Source organism: Macrotis lagotis, chromosome 1 (genome assembly GCF_037893015.1).
Source record: "Macrotis lagotis isolate mMagLag1 chromosome 1, bilby.v1.9.chrom.fasta, whole genome shotgun sequence".
Lineage (NCBI taxonomy): Eukaryota > Metazoa > Chordata > Mammalia > Peramelemorphia > Peramelidae > Macrotis > Macrotis lagotis.
The window spans coordinates 45,658,227-45,680,695 of record NC_133658.1 but is presented as its reverse complement, the minus strand read 5'-3'; the positions used below and the strand labels follow the sequence as shown (position 1 = coordinate 45,680,695).

Genomic DNA, 22,469 nt, shown 5'->3' with positions numbered 1-22,469 from the left:
AAACAGATTGCTTGCTTGTTTGCATTGTGTGCCTACCTGTGTCTTTTCTCCATTCTCACCAAAGCAGTCGGGGCACAGTTCTCTCCCCACTAAATACTGAAAGCATTTTTCTCTCATTTGTGGTGTACCCAAGAAGTTCCCCTAAAGCATGGAACATCATCATTTACTTATCTTTAGCTTCTTCTTTTTTATTTTGCAAGGCAATGGGGTTAAGTGACTTGCCCAAGGCCACACAACTAGGTAATTATTAAGTGTCTGAGGCCGCATTTGAACTCAGGTCCTCCTGACTAGTTTCTGAAGCAAGTATTGATCTGATCAACCAACTGATCTGGAGATGCCATTAAGATATATATGGGAAATGAGAGCCACTGATGTCCTGGGAGTAGGATGCCAGAATATCACTGGGAAGATGGGGATACACCATGCTCTTTCCTCCCACCCACTGGCATTTCCTTCTCATGAGACAAATAAGGGGTGGGGATAGGGAAGTCAACTTGAATTCCAGACTCAGAATAATTTCTATACTAGCTCTCCCCCCACCTCAACTAGGATGCTAATTTTTATAAGATCTCTGGGTTTGATCAGGTTTTCTCAGCCTTCCAGTCTGCTGTTTTTCACTTCATATAATGACTTTCAAAGACTTTTTAATAGTCTAAGGTCTTTTAATTGATTCAGATGTTTTTCTCAATCTAGTTGAAGAATCAGAGCTAAAATGGGATGAGGTGATGTAGACATGATTAGACAGCTGTATGTGAAAAAAAAAACTAGGAGATTTGTTGGACTGCAAACCCAATGAGTCAGCGCTGTGATATGACAGCCAAAAACACTAAGGTAATCTTGGGTTTCAGACATCAAGGACTAAAGAAGTGATAGTTCTGCTGAACTCTGTTCTTATTTGACTTCATCTGAAGGTTTTTTTACTTGGACTACAATTTAAGAAGGAAATTGATTGGCCAGTGATCAAGAAAGTGAAGGAACATTAGTTCAAATCATATGAAGATCAATTAAAGGAACTAGATATGTTTAGCCTAGAGAAGAAGGAAACACAATAGCTACCTTCAAATATTTGAAAGGCTATCTTGTGGGCAAAGGATTAATCTGATTCTCTTTGTCTTTTATGGAAAGAACCAGAAGAATTGGGTAGGAACTGAAAAGAGACAATTCCGGCACTGGTTCAGAAAACTGATGAACAGAGAGGGAGTGAGACAAGTTACCTGGACAGATCTCTGTACTTAGGGGAGAACCAAGCCTAAGGGAAAGAGAGTGGTACCCAACTGGGGTCAGTTCTAACCATCCAAGTCAATGGAGCAAAGACCTTGGCTGGTAAATAATGAATTTCCCCTTGTCAAAGGAGATTGAGATGCTTTGTGATCAGGAAAATATTGCTAACCAGCGTTGTCCATAAATAGAATAGGGTTTTTTCAATAAGTAGAAGGTTTCCCCATCTTTGGAATTTTTCAGAGACTGAATAATCACTTTTCATACTGGGAATTACTTTTAGGTATAAATTGGATTAGGGAACGACTGAGGTCCCTTGCCAGCCAACCAAATTCTGGGATTCTGTGTGACACAGGAGGTATAGCTATCTTTTCTTGTCTATGAACAGTTTAAACCTAGAGGCTTTATTTATTTGTTTGTTTGTTTATTTATTAGTTGTGGGGTTTGTTTGGGGTTTTTTTTTTAGTTTTTGCAAGGCAATGGGGTTAAGTGACTGGCTCAAGGTCACACAGCTAGGTAATTATTAAGTGTTTGAGGTCAGATTTGAACTCAGGTCCTCCTGACTTCAGGGCTGGTGCTCTATCCACTGTGCCACCTAGCTGCCCCCGGTGTGATTTATTTTAACAAAGTTCTTGCAGAACCAAGGGACTTCAATGTGGAAGTGTTGTTTTATCTGGATTTTCTTATTCCTGAAATCTTTGGAACTTTCAGGGAGTTCTCCCTTCTGTATTTTCCTTATCATTCATCTCCTTAGTTTTTTTGGGGATGGGATCTCAAAGCATCTTAGCTTCATCCCACACTGGGCAATTCATGGTCATGAGCCAAGGTCTCTCTCCCCCCAATTGACTTTTGGGTGATCAGAACTGAGCCTCACTGGATGTTGTTCTCTTTTGCTCAGGCTTGGTGGAGCACTGTACAGTACCCTGCCTCACCCAAGCACAGTGTCCTGTTCAGTTGATTGTCCCACTCCCTCTATTCATCAGTTAAGTGGCCTAGGGCCAGAGGATCAGAGATTGGTTTCCTGGCACTGCCAGAGCACAGCTTTGCAGCCCTGACACTTCCAGATTGCAGCCCCATCAGACTTTTGCTCCTGAAGGGCTATGGCCAAGTTGATTGTCAAGCAAGTCCTAAGCAAACTTCTAGAGAGTCTGGAGTGAGGATCCATGGCTTTGAAAAGAAAGGGGAGGGGGTAGGTGTGTAGGGGTAGGTTTTGGTTTTAAGACTGTTTTAACCTTATGTCTATTAGTGTAGCCTCGAAGCCATTGGTAACAGGGGTAGGGGAGAAGAGCTGAATGAGCTCAGAGTCAGTATCAGTTCCTGGGGTGGGGAAGGTGAGTTACCTTCTTTTGAATTCTGAGTGCTCTAGACCTTGGAGACAATTGAAATTCCTTTGTTTCTGGTACAAAATTTCTGTTTTAAAGAGATTGAGAGGTCATAGAGATCAAAGAAAAATGTCTTGTTCTCCATCTTGTTCATGTGATCTGGAGATTCCCCCCCTGGAGTAACTTTGATATATACACAATTACAAATATATGTGTTTAACAAGAATTACAAAAATCTGCTTCTCCCTGAACCTAAGTGCCTGCCCCAGCAGCAGGAAGGTAGGGTCTTTTTCTCCATTCCCTCCAGGGATAACCTCAATAATCTAGGGGAAAAAAAAACAGAACAAGACATACCAGAAGGAGAGATAAGACAGACTACTCATGACTCAGTGGGAGGTGCTGCTGATTCAAGTGGGCTCCACATTTCTGAGGAATGGGGGGGGAAGAGTAAGAAAATGAGATTTACTCATTATTCAGGAGTAGGAAATAGAGACTCATTTGAATAGTCCAGGAGGAGGGCATTTCCACTGTGCCTTCAAAGATCTTCAAAGTGGTAGGAGAGAAAGGGTTGTGGGACCCAGACAAACAAAAATGTTCAAAAGAACAGCAACACTATTAACACATTCAACAAGGATGTTGAAATGGTTCCTTCCTATCCCCATTTTATACTGATAGGGAACTGGTCTCCTGGGGAAGGTGATAAACACCATTTATAGGAACCAGAACTACAGTAGTGTTATAGTAATAACTAGAAGTCAACTCACCATTGATAACTGACTGGTAAGCAGGGCATGTGAAGTCAAACTCTTATCTACAGAGAATTTAGGGAAATTACAAGGGAAAGATTGTAGGGAATGATGGGGAAGAGAGCAGTTAGATCCTTGCTTACTCCCTTGTTAGAATGTCAGCCAGGGAAGGATTGCTAGCCTGTGGGAAGAGGCCTCTTGACAGACTAGCATCTCCAATGGGAATCTTTTTCATTAAATCTCTTTATTAATTTATAAACAATACTGTGTTATGGTGATCCTGGTGATCCTAAGTCTCAGAAGAGAGGCCATTTCAAAGGAATAGCAGATGATGATGTTCCCAAATTCCACAAGAGCATAAACCAGATAGAGGAGAAATCCTTAAAATATAGCTATGTTCCTTTTATCAGGAAGGAGCCTCCAGGTCAAGGACTACACAATTTTTATTTAGTGGTTGTCCTTCATTATGGAAGAGGACCAAAATGGCATCAATATGTTAGAGTCAAGTTACAGTGTGTCTGCCTGTGGTTGATCAGACCAATATAAGCTCAGATTGCTCTACCACAGGTTAGGCACAAATAGTCCAGGTGGCCTATTTGTGCATCTCTATATTAAGTAAATAATGGTCTAATCCATAGCAAGGGCAATTATTCAGATATATAGACACAGGTGAGGTTGCCTGTATTCAAAGGTCCATGGACTTGTGATTTTCATTTATTTACCCTTCAGCTAAGAGGAACTCAATCCTTTAAATTTAAAAAAAAAGCTTTTGTTTCCTCTTTGTATTATCTACAATCCCCTCTCCCCACCCCCCAAGCATGACAAAAGCACCAGGTGCATGTTAAAAGGACAAGATAGTTGGTAAAGAGAATAGTCCAGTCCCTTCTGGATTCTAGGTCGGGAGGATGATGTTCCAAACAGGAATATGGCTTTGGTTCTGCATTGGACAAAATGTTCTAAGAGGAGAAAGGTTAAATTGCCAAAAGCAGCATAGGAAAAATGACTGCTATCAACTTAACAGGATTTACTGCTCATTCAGGGAAGCTGAGCATTATTGCCATAGACAAGGGGGTCAGCTGATGTCAACATGGAACCTGGAAATTGAAGATCGTCTTAAAGATTACCTGGAAGAAGGAGAGAAGTGGTGGATTGGGACAGATTCAGATCCATTGATAAAGCATAAGAAAAAAGGTGCCCCAGGTAAAGTATCAAGGATCACAAAGACTCCTTTACTTAGTATTCTGATCCCATGCTCCTAATGCTACTTTGTCCATTGAGTTTTTGAGGGTCTTTGTATAATTATTTCACTTCATCCTTCTTATTTCTCTGAATATTGAGATAATAATTCAATTCAACCTACTTTCTTGTCTCTGATGTTGACTATCTGTGTGACTTTGAGCAAATCTTCAAACCTCTTGGACCTCTGTTTCTTTATCTGTAAAGTGAGGGAATTAGATTAGCAGAGTTCAGAGGGCTTGTCCAGCCCTAAATCTCTGATTCTGTGATCCAATGTGCAAGATATATAAAATATTCCATATTAAAAAAAAAGCATTGGTTTTTTTCCTTGCATTTACAATTCCTCCTGCTTCCTACCCGCCCCCACCCCTTCCCCAAACATGATAAAAGCATCAGATAAGCTATGTAGCAGCCTCTGGTTTTGGTTCTGTTTATAGAAATGATCAGCTTTTCTAATCAACTAGACAGTTTCCAGAATCATATTAATCAAGACTTGGGAAAGAAGCACATATAAATTCTAATCTGTACACATTTTTTCCTACTAGAAAAATTATATGATCAAATTTTATGATAAAATAAAAGTACCATGTACTTCTTCATAATCAATCAGTCACTCTTTGTTCTGGCCTCCAATTATCCCATCTCTAAAATGACAGGAAGGTGATCTGCTTCCTTCCTAAGAGGATTTGAGACTCATACAACATAAATCTGAGCTCTTAGATGATGAGAAGTCTTGTGAGTTAAATGTATCTCCTGAAAAATCTTGCTTTCATTTTAGGAAATTTGCAAATTAGGTCTCACTTCTAGAAAGGAAAATATTTCAAAGGTCAGAGGATTAACAGGGATGAAGTGAAGTGATTTGTGATGTTCCCCTAGAACAGAAAAGAGGAAAGCACTTGGAGCCTGAGAACCTCTTATCTGCTGCTACCCCATCTGTGACCTCAGCTAAGTCTCCTCCAAGTCTGTTTCCCATGTATAAAATAAGAGGTACTGGCCTAGATAAGATGATTTTTCTTCATCTCTTTAATTGTTGTTTAAGTCTGTCACAATAATAATAATAACTAATATGTAGTTCAGTAGAGATGAGGGTCTCTGTGACTGCCCTTTGGCAGCAAAAAGAAGTCAAAATTAATATCAACTCAGGAAATTAATATATCAATTCTTCTTGTTGGATTGAGAAGGTAGAACAATGTTTAACAGGAGCTGGAATTCCAGGTGTATGAGAGAGTATCTAGCTACCCTCGATTTAAAACCTCCTGACAGGAGTATCACATCCTAGGACACTGAGAAAATTGGTGATGAAGATTGAGGAGATGGTTAGAAAAGATGCCACAGGCTTGATGAAAAATGGTATTCCAATTTCAAAAAAAGGGAAAACACAGATTTTTATAAAACATTTAACAGAATACTTCATACTTATCTTGTAAGGAAAATAGAAAGAAATGGGATGGATGATTATATTCGTAGATGGTTTCAGAACTAATGCAATAACCATTGAATAATCATGGCTTTGATTGAAGGATCAGTATCTTGAAAAGAGGTCTCTAATTCCCCAGTGATTGTCCTTGGCACTGTGCTATTTGATAGTTTTATTAATGACTTGGATAAAGGAATAAATAAACATGGAAACATATTTATCAAATTTCCAGATGACATGGTGCAAAGAGCTAGCATGCTAAGATTATTGACTGGAATGATGGGCAGAACCTAGTAAGAAGAAATTGAATGCAAATGAATGTAAAGACTACACTTGGATGCAAAAATTCAACTTAATAGGGACACAATCAGAGAGAAATAGCTCAACAGTTTCGGTTTAAAGAAATCTAGAGTTAATTTGTGAATTGGTAATCCAGTAGGAGTCAACTCAATGCCTGCCCAAAAAGTCAATGAAATCTAGTTTCCAGAATAAGAAAGTGATAGTCCCACAATACTCTTTCTCAATCAGACTACACCTGGATTATTGCACTGGGTTTGGACACTATGTTAGAGGAAATTGTGATGAAGGGGGTGAAGATATTGGTGATCATATCATATAAGGATCAGATGAAGGAACTGGACATGAGGAATAAAAGTTGCAGAAAGACGTATTAAGGCTGGACAAAAGGGAAGAGTTCCTAGAAATTAGAGTCACCCAAAAGTGGAATGGATTTCTTCAGATTTTCTGCCTCACCACCTCACTTCAAGGAGATAGTAGATGATATATCTGCATTGTTATTTATAGCAGGTATTTTATTTAGGTTGCACTAGAGGTCTCTGAGGCTTCTGCCAACTCTGTGATCCTCTAATCTTGTGATTCTGAATGTAGAGACAATATTAGATGTTGTTATCATCCTTGGGAAATTAATTTCTAAAGTCTTATGACAGGGGCAGCTAGGTGGTGCAGTAGGGGCAGCTAGGTGGCACAGTAGGGGCGGCTAGGTGGCACAGTAGATTGACCACCAGCCCTGAAGTCAGGAGTACCTGAGTTCAAATCTGGCCCCAGACACTTAATAATTACCCAGCTGTGTGGCCTTGGGCAAGCCACTTAACCCCATTGCCTTGAAAAAAATAAAAATAAAAAATAAAAACAATCATGACAAAAACTATGTTTTTTAGGTAATAGAGTTAGGACTGGAAGGGGCATTATTGGTCAGCTAGTCCATCCTTTTCTTCCCTGCCATTTTGCAAATGAGGAAAGTGATAAAATCAAAATAGTAATGTGAAACAAAGTCCACTGGATCAGAAGATAGCAGATTTGTTTATTGACTACTGACAAGAATAATCATCTGGACTTGCTTACTCTCTCTTCCACAGAAGTCTCTACCAACCTCTTTACAAGATCTGGGCTTTCCCCTTCCAACAGCTGCATGTATGTGACCAGAAATTTGAATTTAGTTTCATCTAAAGTGGACCTTTGTTCAAAAGAACATTTTTTCATTTGTCAGAATGGTAAGTGGTGAATCTGTAAATTGTCAGAAATATAAATTGGAAAATGTGATTCCAGAGATCAAAAACTATAAGTGAGCACTAGAAAGAGGGGATGAGAGAAATGGCTGAAGGTAAGAATTTGAGTTTTTTTTTAAGACTGATGGAATTTTAAAATATCACCTAGATCAGCTGTCTTGTATGAATAAATCAAGTGGGTAGGATACAGAAGTTTTTATTTTAATCTTTACATATAAAGTTTACATTTCCTTATACAAAGCAGAACAAAAAAATCATTTTCTAGACAGAAAGATCCATATATACCAAAATATTCATTGTTGTACTCTTTATGGTACAAAAAAGGGGAAACAGTGTGTGCCCATTGAATGGCTGAGCAAATTATAGTATAGGATGAATATGAGAAATTCAGAGAAACATGAGATTTACATGAACTTCTAAGAGTGAAGAAAGCAAATTCAATATGATAAATATCTATTTAGCTCTTTACCGTTTCCTTGGTTCTTCCAAGATCAAATATAAAATCCACTGTTTTGACTTTTATAGACCTTCATGACCTGGTCCATTCTCACCTTCCAGACTTCTTATATCTTACTCCCCTCCATATACTGTGTTATCCAGAGACACCAGCCTCCTTGCTGGTGTCACCTCTGGACTTTGAGTGTTTCGTTGTCTTCCACATCTGGAATGTTCTCCCTTAGCTCTGTCTCCTGTCTTGCCTGGCTTCCTTCAGATATCAGCTAAAATTTCACCTTCTGCAAGAAACCTTTCTCAGTCCTCTTTAATCTTAGTGCCTTCCCTCTGTACATCCATTGTGTTATATGTATATAACTTAATGAGATTACATCCATTATATATGCACATGTGTATTTCTATTATATATGCACATATGTATTTATATTATATATATATGTATTTATAACAAAAATACATGTATGCACACACAAACATCTTCTTTGCACTTGAGTCTTGTTTGGGGGTTTTGGGGACAACAGGATTAAATGACTTGCCCATGGTCACACAGCTAGGAATTAAGTGTCTAAGGTCACATTTGAACTCAGATCCTCCTGACTCCAGGGCCAGTGCTCTATCCACTGTGCCACCTAGATGCCCCCAAATAGATGTTTGAATGTTGTCTCCTGCTGTGAGCTACTTAATGGAAGAGGCTGTGCCTTTGCCTTTCTCTGCACCCATCATCTTTAGCATAGAGTTTGACCTATAGCAGATGCTTCAGACTGACCCTGAACTTGGATCTGAGAATTCAAAGGCATAGATGTTAGGAGAAGGAATAAAGTTTAAGAGGAAAACATGAGTCCAATTAGTATATGTTGAGTTTGAGATGCTTATTGACTGCCCAGGTGAAGATGTTCCAGAGACAGTAGAGAGACGAAGAATGAATATATAAATTGAAAGTCAGCAGCAGAGAGATAATCATTGAAATCCTGGGCAAAAATACAATAACAGCATTATAGTGAGATGATCCAAGACAGACACGGCTTACACTAACATACAGGAGATAGAAAGTGGATTATGAATTCCACTAAAGAAAATGAGGAGCAGTCAGTTAAGAAGAGAAACCGGAAAGAACAATGCCATCAAAATCAGAAAGGAAAAAGTATCTAATAGGTGAAGTTCAACAATGTCAAAAACTATAGAAAGATCAAAATAAGTGAAGATTGTGAAAAGGCTATTGAATTTAGCAATTAAGAAAACATTGGTAATCTTAAAGAAGGTTATTTCAGTAAAGTGATGGGCTTAGCACCCAAAAAGCAAAAGTCTGAGAAATGAATGGATAATAATGAAGTACAAACAAGAAGTATAGCTAGCTCTTTTTTTTTTTAGGTTTTCTTTTTGCAAGGCAAATGGGGTTAAGTAGCTTGCCCAAGGCCACACAGCTAGGTAATTATTAAGTGTCTGAGACCGGATTTGAACCCAGGTACTCCTGACTCCAGGCTTTATCCACTACTCCACCTAGCCGTCCCTAGCTAGCTCTTTTTAATTTCAATATTTGATTTATTTTTTCCAACTATATGCAACATATTTTTCACCAATCATTTTTTGGGCAGGGTTTTGAGTTTTACATTGTTCTCTCTCCCTCCCTTCCCGCTCCCCTCCCTCCCTTCTCTCTCCCCTCTCTCTGACAGAAAGCAATCTAATATAGACTCCACATGTATAACCATGCTAAGCATAGGTCCATATTGAATGGATCTCTCTTTCTAAGAGTTTAAACTGTGAAATGGAGACGAGATATAGGACATTTGCAAGAGGAGATGGTAGGGTCAAGTAAAAGAGTTTGTTTTGTTTTGTGTTTTTTGTTTTGTTTTGTTTTTTTAGGATAAGGAAGATATGGAAATGTCTGATGGCATCAGAAGAACCAGTGAATAAAAAGAGATTAAAGGGGTGACTGGGTGGTATAATGGATAGAGCACTGACCGTGGAGTCAGGAGTACCTGAGTTCAAATCCGGCCTCAGACACTTAATAATTACCTAGCTGTGTGGTCTTGGGCAAGCCACTTAACCCCATTGCCTTGCAAAAACCTAAAAAAATTAAAAAAAAATTTTAAAAGAGATTAAAGATCAGAGAGATGGCAAGATCAATGTGGAGAGCTCACAAAGAGGATGCAAGGGGATTTTATGAAGGTCACAAGTAGAGAAATTAATAAGGAGAAAGTTCTCTTTAGACAATAAAATTAATAATAATAATAACAGCTGGAATTTATATAGTGATTTAAATTTATAAAGTACATTACATGTATTATCTGATTTTACTGCAAAACAAAGGTCAATGAACTCTTCATATTCTTTGACCCAGAGCTCATATTACTAAGGCAATAAAGACATATCTATTCATAGTACCCAGAGCAGCTTTCTTTGTGGCAGCAAAACAGGTGGAAACAAAGGAGGTGGCTATTATTTAGTGGAGTGACTGAAATATGGCAATATTGCATCGGGGCGGCTAGGTGGCGCAATGGATAAAGCACCAGCCCTGGAGTCAGGAGTACCTGGGTTCAAATTCGGCCTCAGACACTTAATAATTACCTAGCTGTGTGGCTTTGGGCAAGCCACTTAACCCCATTTGCCTTGCAAAAACCTAAAAAAAAAAAGTATTGCATCCCGAATATAGAATAATACTGGACATTAACATATGATGAATATGAGGAATTCAGGAAAATACAGGAAGACCTGTGAAAAGACACAGAAAGAAGAAAGCAACACCAAAAGGACAATGTTCACAATGACCACAGTACTTAAGGGCATCTAAAGTCAGATTGGTTATAATGAACAACCTTGATTCTAGAGGAGAGAGGAAAGATGGGGGACAATGGATCTAGAATGCTGACATACCAGTTGTGAAAGTTGCTTTCTCAATTATTTTACTCAAATATTTTTCTTTGCTAAAAGGAAATTATATCTAGAAATGACTGTGAGGTATCAGTTTTTCTTTTTTGAGAGGCATCAATTTAAAAAGAAAACAATAAAGATCACAGCTACTCTAGCTTAGCTCTCCATTCTTGGCACAAATCCCTAGGTATTTCCACAATCTATGCAAATTGCCACAAAGAATCTCCTCTGATGTTGCCTGAAGTCACAATACCCTATACTACACTAAGATCTCAAAAATATAATGAATAGAAGAAAAGAGAAGCAAATGATAGACAGACACCTTCAAATGGAAATATCAGTGATAGGAGCAAGTAATTGTGTGAAATCCTCTCTTGGAAAAATCAATATTGATCTCCAAAATGTTAGGATTTACAAAATAATATTTTGCCTTTAAATTCTTCCTGAGTTCAAATACATTTACATTTAGTGTTAATTGTGGAGTAGGATTGTGTGTGCATGTGTGTATATATTATATACATATATTATATATACACATATTAAATTTGTGTTGACATCTGGGCAGAAGACATTCTTTATCTACTTGGTCTTTAGTATATGGAAGAATAGACCAAACTCCTTTGTTTGATTTCTGATTTGTTCCAGGAAATTCTATAGTATCTTGGGGCGATGAAATCAGAATAATGCCATTCACAAACAAGCACATATGGAGGACCTTACCATTGATTACCTTACTATTGAGGACCTTACCATTTCCAGGTGATGATACTTATCCTTCAAAAAACCAGGATGTCAGGAGGCAATGCCATGACAAGCTTGTGAATTGGATTTGAGTGAGGGGGTGCTGTGTTAAGACACCAAATTCATTTTCTCTTCTGGAGCCATCTGGGTGCAGTGGCCAGATATGAATCCAGATGGCCAGGAATGGCCCTGAATGCCAGGCAATCAGGTTTAATTGTAAGGCATAGTTGTTATCCATAGATACACACACAAAAGCATAAGAACACCGATATAGGACCTAACATGATTTCTTCATTTTAGTGCTTATCCTTCCTAATTTAAAAACTGGAACCTTAGTTCTTAAGGCTACATACAAATATGTGTGTGTGTGTGTGTGTGTGTGTGTGTGTGTGATGAAATTAGTGTATATAAACATATGTGAAATCACCTGTGTGCATATATATATATATATATATTAAGTATATGGGAGAATTTTATTTTTAGTGAGGAAACAAATTTTGATGAAAGTTTTGTTGTGAAAATAACTAGTAGTTTAATACTAAATGGTGATGATATCTGAAGCTAGAAAGAATTTAAAGGCAAAATTTCTTATTATAAAACCTACATGTAGCTGTTTTTGTGGTAGCAAAGAATTGGAAATTGAGGGGATGGCCACCAATTGAAGAATGGCTGAACAAATTGAGGCAAGTAAATGTAACAGAATACTATTGTTTAAGAAATGATGAGCAGGAAGATTTTAGAAAAACCTGGAGACTTATATGAACTGATGCTGAGTAAAGTGAGCAGAACCAGGAGAACTTATATACAGCAACAGCAACATTGTGTGATGATTAACTATGATGCCCTTAACTCTTCTGGGATTGAAGACAGTTCTAAAAGACTTGTAATGGAAAATAGCATCCACATCCAGAGAAAGAACTATATGCAGGCCAAAGCATATTAGTTTCACTTTTTTAAAAATTTGCTATTTGTTTTTTCTTTTTCTTTTTTTCCTTTTGTTCTGATTCTTCTTTCATAACATGACTAATATGGAAATATGTTTAACATGATTATGCATGTATAACTTTATCAGATTGCTTGCTGTCTTAGGGAAGGAAGAAAGACTGGTAGGAGGGAGAAAATTTTACAAAAATGAATGTTGAAAACTATATATGTGAGTGGGAAAAAACAAAATGCTATCATTTAAAAAAAAACCCTATCATATTATAGGTCAGCAATGATTTTTCCTAGAGGAGCTTTTTTTTAAAAATAGGTAATTGCCCTTAAATATAAATTGTTTTCAATATTTCCTTTTAATCTATCTGAATTCCATTTGCTTCTCTTTTTCCTGACTGTTGATCTAAGCTACCCTTTCTAATGTGATGGGATCTTAATGTAAGGTATGACTTTGGGCAATATAGGATAAGTTTCTTCTGCATTTTCAGGTTATTGTTCTCTGATAGCCAGATTAAAAAATTGTTGTTTGTGTTTTTTCCTGTTATCACTTTAGTGAAGACCATGATTTTTCAAAGACTTTCTCACTGCAAGAGCTATTGCTACTATAATCTGTTTTCTACTTTGGACTCCAAATAGATGCCTTTCAGGACCACCCACATGACAACTATGAAAGTAATGAAAAGAATGCCCCATTTAACCCAGTGATCAAGAAAAAAAAGTGGGAAATTTCTAAGATGAGAAATGAGTTTGTCTCAGGTACTGGTTTTTCCCTACATAACCAATCTTTCTTCCCTACAGCATGTCAGATATCAGAATTTACACAGGAATTTCTATAATAATGCATAAGTCTCTTGCATTGTCATTGCTGGTTTGATAAAGAATAGTGAAGGGCATGGCAGTGATTATCTCATTATTTTAAAGAGTGGAAATGAAATAGCTCTCTTCCTTCAAATTGTTGGAATCATGCTTCAAGTTCAAATAATAGGAGGAATATGCTTTTATCACTTAATCTTCCCATACTGTATATATGAGTCTAGCAAAAAGTATTATTTTGAAAGTCACTCTGGTCAAATGAAATGCATTGCTCCAAACCTCAGCAACAATTCTAGTCATCTAAATTCAAGTACCCAGGCAAGAAGGGCAAAGTAAAGTATTTCTGTAGTCATAAGAATTAAGACAGACTCCGAAACCCGTGACACAAAAGAAATCAGATCTAAGCTAAATGTTAGGAAAAATGTTGACAACACATTAAATATTCCTTACCATACTCATACAGTCCTTTGACTTTATATTCATAACCTTCCTTGAGAACAATGCCATCCTGCTGAAAAATAAGGGATGAGAAAGCAAAAACTTTTTTTGTAAGCTGGTAATTTATATATATATATATAATATATATATATATATATATATATATGAAATAATATAGAGCAAGAAGCATTTATTTGCCAGACACAGTGCTAAGTGTTTACAAATATCTTCTCATTGATTCTCACAACCACCCTATGAGGTAGTTTCCATATTTTTAACAATTGCAGAAACCAAAGCAGATAGAGGCTATCTCACATTGGCAGGGAATAGAGGTTGTCTTTAAAAGAACCCAGTAACAGTATTCCAAAATTTGCAAACTCTTTAAAGATATTCTTTCATTTTATCTTTGCAACAACCCTTGGAAAGTGGGTGCTACTATTAATCATCCTAATTTATAGGTGAAGAAATCGAGATAGACAAAGGTTAAGTGACCTGCCTTGGGTCACACAGCTAGTAAGTGTCTGAGGCAAGATTTGAACTCAATTCTTCATGACCCTAAGTTTAACATCCTCTCTGCTATACCACATGGATAGCATTATCTAGCTCTCTTTACTCACCTATTGTAAAATCAAAAGCATTTCCCTTAAAGTGACCCTTTTTAACCATGATAGACAATTAATATAGTGAATGATTCATGACTACATATATATATGTATATAGATACATATATATGTATATCTATCTATATATCTATATATCTATATCTATCTATACCTATATCTATATCTATATCTATATCTATATCTATATCTATATCTATCTATCTATCTATATATATATATATATATATATATATATACTGGGTTGATTTGATGATTTTTGACAGTCAGGAGGGAAACAATAGTTTCAGGTACTGAAACCAGGTGATTTTGATCCTGGATTAGATTTTTTCAATGAAGAACTGGTTTTTCTTTCCACAGCCTTGACTTCTTGAATTCTTGAATTCTTTTTTTTTCTTCCTCTAACAGATCATCTTTCATCCAGATGTCACCAGATCATTGACATTTCTCAAGTAAGTGGTTTATGCTTCTAGTATGTACTCTGGAATGACACTAGTCTCTCTTTCTTATGAAGATTAATTCTGCTATAATCATGCTGGAATAGCTGTATTTTATTCTATATGGATATGACTATATTCTCCCACAATTATATTCTGCCTGTAAAGAAGGCTTAAGGATAGGGATTGGGACCAGTTTATGATTTCATTGGTATGGAGCTGGGGTTAGGGAATGTCCAGCCTGCAGGTTGTCAAAGACTGGTGAAATCACTTGATCTGGCCCTGCCAAGACAACCGCAAGCAGGACTTGAAATTCAATAAATCTAGGAGCTTTTTAGGTTTGACTGTTTGACAAAATATAGCAGGCTAATTTTCAAGCTTTAGTTTTGGCAGAAAAAAAGGTTCCCTACCCCAGGTATAGAGGCATTCTGGATGAAAACTTTTTCCATAATTTACAAACTTCCAGAATTTCTTACAGTACTGGGTGGTTGAAGGACTTGGCCAGAATAAGAGAGACCACAGGAGTCAACTTAGGTCTTCAAGGCAACTAGGCCAGCTCTCTCCACTGCAGCAGGGGTTCTTAACCCTCTTTGTATGATAGATCCCTTTGGCAGACTGAGAAGCAGATGGATCCCTTCTCAGAGGAATATTTTTAGATGCCAAAACAAAATACTAGGGACAACAAAGGAAACCTATTGAAATATCTGTATGTGGGTGTATAAACGAATATGTATTTATATAATTATGTGTATATATGTATATATATATTTACCTATCAATTTATACATACACATTTATCTGTCTATCTACTCATTTATATACATAGATACTTAAGCTAGATTCTATGAATTTTAAATAGAGACAGAGAAAGAGAGGTAGACAGCTAGGTGGCCCAGGGGATGGAGTTACTGCATCTAGAGTCAGGAAGACTCATTTTCAAGTGTTCAAATTTGGCCTCAAACACTTATTAGCTCTGTGAACCTAGACAAGTCACTGAACCTGTTTGCCTCAGTTTTTTCATCTGTTAAATGAGCTGGAGAAGAAAATGGGAAACCATTCCAGTATCTTTGCCAAGAAAACCCCAAATGAGGTCAAGAAGAATCAGATGTGAATGAATAACAACAACAAAGTTCATATAGTCTATGAAGTTGTACATTATGCTGTGCTGCTTCTAATGAAGGAGATTCAAGTATGAAAAATACATAATTAATCATTCTTATTTCCCTGGTTTAAAATTTAAAAGTTGCCTGACGAGATGTACAAGAAATGGTTATAAAAATTAATTTGCTTTCATATACCTCAGTTAGTCTCATTACTTAAAATTACAGCTCTAGAATGGGAAGGGACCTCAGAGACAATCGAGCTTTTTTTGTGTGTTATAGACTCTTTTGAGGAACAGTCAGGTAAGTCTAGGGACCCCTTTTCAGAATCCTGTTTTTAAATGGCTCTCAGTGAACTATTTATGCAAATGAAGAATAAAGTGGAAGATTGAAGGGGGGAGAAAAAGGTTCTGACTTTGTCTATCCATGCTATTAACTAACCAGCTTGTGAACCATCCCTTCATGGTTCAGGTGCTGAAACACTCCATTCTTTACTTTGTTTTGGACCTATAATTTCACAAGTTTGAGGAAACCTCTTATAAAGTCACAAATTATCTTTGTATGATCTTTGCATAGTCTCAGAGACTAACCGACACTGAAACTGAACTTTGAGAAGTTTTGACTTGCCTAGGGTCACACAATCAACTGGTCTCTTGCCAAATTCATTCTTTCTGAATTTCATATGAGATTCATTCATTTCTCCAATCATTCATTCATAGAATGGGGTCAGCTATGAATAGAGCATCAACCTTGGAGTCAGGAGAACCTGAGTTAAAATTTGACCTCAGACACTTGACACTTTCTAGCTATATGACCTTGGGCAAGTCACGTAACCCTGATTATCTCACATCTAGGGCCCTCTCCAGTCATCCTGATTCATATCTAGCCACTGGATCCAGATGGTTCCAGAGGAAAAGTGAGGTGATTGAGCTAAATATACTTCACTTGCTTGTCATGATATCATTTTTCTGATATCATGGTCTTCTTTGAAAACAAAGGACAGGGGTGGCTAGGTGGCATAGTGGATAAAGCACCGGCCCTGGAGTCAGGAGTACCTGGGTTCAAATCCGGTCTCAGACACTTAATAATGACCTAGCTGTGTGGTCTTGGGCAAGCCACTTAACCCCGTTTGCCTTACAAAAAAAAAACTAAAAAAAAAGAAAACAAAGGATAAACAACAAAAACAACATTCATGAAAAGAATATTTGACAAGAGTTAGGAGGCAACCCTAATTTTTATCTTGGATCCACCACTAATTTATTGTGTGACCTCAGGAAAATCACTTCTGTGGATTTCAGTTTACTTTGCCAAATACCTGCTCAGGTATGCATTGGGTTAGATTAGATGTAAGGTCTGAAATTCTGTCTCTTCTGTCTCAAAATAGAGCTTGACCTACTGGCAAGGCCTGCTCCATCTGCTCTTTAGATTTCCAAGAGGTAACCCTGATAGTTTTCTTTTCTCTACTGTGCCTAGCTCACTGGATGTGTTCCACCCCACCTCTCCCATCATTAAGTGCCAATTACTAGCAACATAGTTCCATTTAACCACTTTTCATCAATTGGCTTCTCTCTGCAAAGAGATATTTATTTAAATGATACAGAAAGACAATTATACACACATTTCCACCCATCCTTCTCCTCAACATCTCAGGGTCATATGGATTCTCCTCTACTATAGGATTTCATTCTCTGGTGAGAGTAGGTCACTCTTAGCACAACTCTTATATGACATAGATCCCACCAAGTTCATATGAAAAGCAGCATCTCTGTTAGATGAGTCCTTGTCTCAGTTGCCCCTGAACTGGGATTCCAAAGATCATTTCACAAAAAAGTCACTCCTTGCTCCTTAGGGCATCAATAATTCACTGATCAGGGAATCCATATCCTAACAGCAGGATGCCAGGATGCCCTCTTCAGACTCACAAGGTCAGAGACTCCAATCTCCTTCACCTGGAAAGGTGCAAAAATAAAGACCAAGGACCAAATCTCATTTCTTCATGTCGTATGTCCTCAGAGGAGAGAAATACCCACAGATTGTCTCTTTACAACATGGTGATCATCTGCTAGATTACAGAAGTCACTAAATATGGACTGAACAAGAAAGGTGGAAGAATTGAGTTTTGAATGTCCCCACAGCCAAAATGGATCCCATTCACCACATGTCGATGCAAGTCTCTCTAAGGCACTGGCTCACATGTCAAAATCCCTTTCCCAGAAACAGGTTCCTCCATGTAAGGAAGTTCCATCAACCAAGCAAACAGATTTCAATTAGACATCCAAGCTATAAAATTCTGGATTCTAATTCTATCTATGCTCAAAAACAACCTTAGTTGTTGATTATTCTTTGCAACTCCGTTAGAATAAAATCCCTTTTTTCTTTAAGAAGTTTCATAGCACTTTTTTCTTTGCCTCATACCTAGAAACCCTTAATGAATATCCAAGTGCAATGTATCATAGGATCCTAGATTTAAGCCCTAGAGTTAATTTCTTAAACCTCCTCCCATTTTACAGATAAAGAAACTGAGGCCCAGAGAGGAAGTAATTGGTACAGTCACACTGTTAGTGAATTGTCAAAGGTGGGATTTCCTAATTATAAGTGCAACATGCTCTCTGTTACATAACATTGCCTCTTAGCTGAAGCTGACTATAAAGATCTTATTTCTGATATTGCAAAAAAAGAAGGGAAGAATAAAATAAAATTTCTCATTTCCCTTTTATTTATTGTCATTGTCTTTATATCTTCTAGTCAAAAACCCTGTGCCAAGAAATGTTTAATAATATCACAGTTTCATCGGTAATGCCTCAGACCACAGAGCAGATTCTATTGGCAGTATCCTCACCTGCCAGGAAACCTCTCCCAAAGACAACAAAGTTTAGCAAGCCTCTATCTGTGATGTCTTCTAAAAAGCTTGTATCAGAAGTAACTGCAACCCCCAAGGAACCACCAGACCTGCATGTTTTTACAACTGATTCTCAAGCATCATTTCAGAATACATCTTCTCAGGTACAAATGCCAATAAAAGTAAAAGGGGGAATAAGGTTTAGTGGAAAGAGACTGGGGTTTGCTTCTTCATCAAAATAGGCAGATATTATTTGAGAGCAAAATACATCTCTATGTTTCATTTTCTTCATCAGAGAAGTGAGATGAATCAATTCATTTCTAAAAGCTCTATTGAAAATAAAGTGCTTGGGTGGCTAGGTGATGAAGTGAATAGAGCACTGGCCCTGGAGTCAGGAGTACCTGAGTTCAAATCCAGCCTCAGACACTTAATAATTACCTAGCTGTGCAGCCTTGGGTAAGTCACTGAACCCTATTGCCTTGCAAAAACCTAAAAAAAGTGCTTTGTGTAGCCAAAAGGGCTGTATAAATATCAGCTATTGTTATTATCCCCTGGTTATTCTGAGAAAACAAGGAAAGAATGAACATTCTTAGTATTTTGCTAATATCCTGGGGATAGTAGCTCTGGAGAGTTCTCCCTTACTCTCCAAGTAGGACATTACTTTATCTATTAGTTGGTAAAGGGACCATTTCTTTTTCTGAAAATATATATATGAAAAGTAATTCTATAGTGTCTCTTTACCACATTTCAGCCTTTAATATTTCAGGGTGAAAAGGTCATAGAGACTGATGGATGTTCCAGAGGGAGGCAGGTGGATAGGACAGGGCAGGAAATATTAAACTTTTAAGGCATAAAATATATTAAAACAAATATTAAAAGGAAAATGATAAAATGAGTAAAATAAGACAAATGTTATAAAGTCTTACTATTAAAATATCTATCTTATCTATATAACTAAAACATGTTACTAACCCATATTTTGTCCCTAAGTGGTCAAAGGAAATAATCACACATGAAAAGTATACCTTAATACTAACTACAGAAATATTAATCAAAACAATTTTTTCAGTGTCTTTTTAGGAGAGTAATCTGTCAAGGACTATAAAACTGATTGGACTCTGAAATAATAATTCCATTTTAGGAGAATATACTAAGTAAATATCCCAAAGGGGGTAAAAAAAAGTAATTGTTTACAAAGATGCTCATAGCTATGCTATTGATAATAGTGAAAAATTGAAAACAATCCTAAGGTAATAAGGGAATGGCTAAACAAAAGATTTAATCATGCAATGGGATGATGGACTTTGACAGAGGTATGGGGCAGAGAGGTGGTGCAGTAGATAGAGTTCCCACCCTGGAGTCAGGAAGACTCATCTTCCTGAGTTCACATCTGACCTCATACTCTAGCTGAGTGACCCTGAGCAAGTCACTTGGCTTTGCTTGTCTCAGTTTCTTCATCAGTAAGATGAGCTGGAGAAGGATGAAGGATGTGGTATTCCATTCCAGTATCTCTACCCCCCAAAAACCCCAAAAGGGTTTTTTATATGACAAGTAGATTGACAATTTCATTACAAAGAAAATGGGATTCACATAATACATGAAAAAAAAACCCAACACAACATAGTTTGTAAGCACGAATTGCCAATACCTAAAAGCATATGTACATTGACCAAAAAAGGAAGAGAATTTAAATAGCTTGAATTTAGTATTCACTTGGTTATTTTTTCTTTTTTTTTTTAGATTTTTTTTCAAGGCAATGGGGTTAAGTGGCTTGCCCAAGCCTACACAGCTAGGTAATTATTAAGTGTCTGAGGTTGGATTTGAACCCAGGTACTCCTGACTCCAAGGCTGGTGCTCTATCCACTGTGCCACCTAGCTGCCCCGGTTATTTTTTATGTATGAGTTAAAATCATATATTTTTTTTAGATTTTTTTTTGCAAGGCAGATGGGGTTAAGTGGCTTGCCCAAGGCCACACAGCTAGGTAATTATTAAGTGTCTGAGGCTGGATTTGAACCCAGGTCCTCCTGACTCCAAGGCCAGTGCTTTATCCACTACGCCACCTAGCCGCCCATTTAAAATCATATTTTAAAAAAGAAAATATTCTTCTCCAATTAAAGAAAGGGGAAATGAGTTTTCTCTAATGTCAGATTAGCAATTTAAAGTTAATCTCTTGAGTTTTGAAGCCATGTCCTATTTTCTCAATGTTTTCCCATCATCTTCCTGCCCGTTGTCATCTGGTACTGAGGCACTTATCCCCTGAACATCAAATTTCAGAAATCTTTTCCTGAGAAAATCAGACAAAGTCTAACAGATTTAAAATGTATTCTCTAAATATAAAGGATTTTTTCCCCTATAAATTCCCTTCTCCACTTTTGAAAGTAGCTCTTATTCCCATACTTATATAAACCTTGGGTCAATCATTATACCTTTCTGTTGTAACTTTGGTTTTTTTATCTTTTAACTTCTGTGAAAGAGATCCCTAAAGGTAGCCATCTCCTAAAAAGCTTCTGGGAGTTGATCAGTATTGTAGTGTGCCACTTCTGGATGGTGTATACACCAGTGATGCTTGAAGCATTGCAGCTGCATATGCAGTCCAAAATGTCTCATGTTCTGACTGTCACAACGCCAGTTATTCCATGTCAGAATCAAGCAGCCGACTCACCAGATGGAGCTCTCCTGGAAAAAGACAAGAACTTATAGCATGGGCACAAGTGACAATAGAAAGTGAATGGCATTAACAAGAATATCACCATCCAATAAATTACTGAAATGCAATAATTTGCATGTGCTATGGAAGTGAACTACCTCTGGTAAGGTCCTTTATTCTTAGAGAGTGGATAGAGCTCCGGCCCAGAAGTAAAGAAGACCTGAGTCCAAATCTGGCCTCAGATACTTATTAGCTGTGTGACCCTGGACAAGTCATTTTAACTACTGTTTGCCTCAGTTTCCCTAACTGTAAAATAGGGATAATAATATCACCTCCCTCCCAGAATGGTTGTGAGGACCACATGGGATGTTTGTTAAACACTGCTTTTCCTAGCAGGTCCTCAATGAAGCAATGAGAGACTTTTTCAGATCAGTTCATGATTTTCAGTTGATCCAAAAACTGCAAAGAGCTTGTGAGATCCTCCAGCTTCTGATGGAGTTTGCTTCCCAGTTTTCCAGCACAGTCCAGGTAAGAGAATAAATTGAAAGGGTCAAGAGATAGATTAAAGTCAAGTGAGAGTCAACCCAAGGGCTGTTCCAGAGCCTCACACAGTGCTCTGTGGACAGCTTAAGCACTTTTAAAAAATGTTTGGTTTTGTTGTTGTTCTTGTTGTTTATAATGATGGGAAAGAGCAATTAAACAAATTTCAGGGCAGGAAAAGAAAGAAGAGATGGGTTTATTTCTCCATGGAGAAAAGCACAGATGGAATTACTGAAGGAAAATATTGAGGTATAAAAGGTCATCTTAAGTAGTTAAAAACTGAATTTAGCATTCCTTATACTTTGTCTAGATTAAATTTGCAAAAGAGTAACCATTATTTAGTTTTTAAATTGTTATTTATTTTATTTTTTAATTAATGAAAATCTGCCTTCTCTTCCACCATCTCCTACCTCCAACTCTCCCCACCACACTCACATACATTGAATACAACAAAAAAAAAAAACTCCTATTACAAATATGTATCACCAAAAAAATAAATAGGTTCATTGGCCATATACTTATCTCAATGTACACCATCCTCATTTCATTTTATTTTATTTTTTTTAGGTTT

At 37.2% G+C, this 22,469-nt stretch overlaps 1 protein-coding gene across 1 annotated transcript in view; it reads left to right on the top strand.

Annotated features, from left to right (window-relative positions):
- The first annotated feature begins 4,191 nt into the window (after window positions 1-4,191).
- Window positions 4,192-22,469, top strand: part of PKD1L3 (polycystin 1 like 3, transient receptor potential channel interacting) — a 65,246-nt gene continuing 46,968 nt past the window's right edge. The window contains exons 1-6 of the mRNA XM_074212554.1: window positions 4,192-4,486; window positions 7,316-7,450; window positions 13,100-13,219; window positions 14,743-14,786; window positions 18,617-18,874; window positions 21,755-21,886. Of these exons, the coding sequence (XP_074068655.1) occupies window positions 4,192-4,486; window positions 7,316-7,450; window positions 13,100-13,219; window positions 14,743-14,786; window positions 18,617-18,874; window positions 21,755-21,886 (984 nt within the window). The remainder of the gene's footprint in view (window positions 4,487-7,315; window positions 7,451-13,099; window positions 13,220-14,742; window positions 14,787-18,616; window positions 18,875-21,754; window positions 21,887-22,469) is intronic.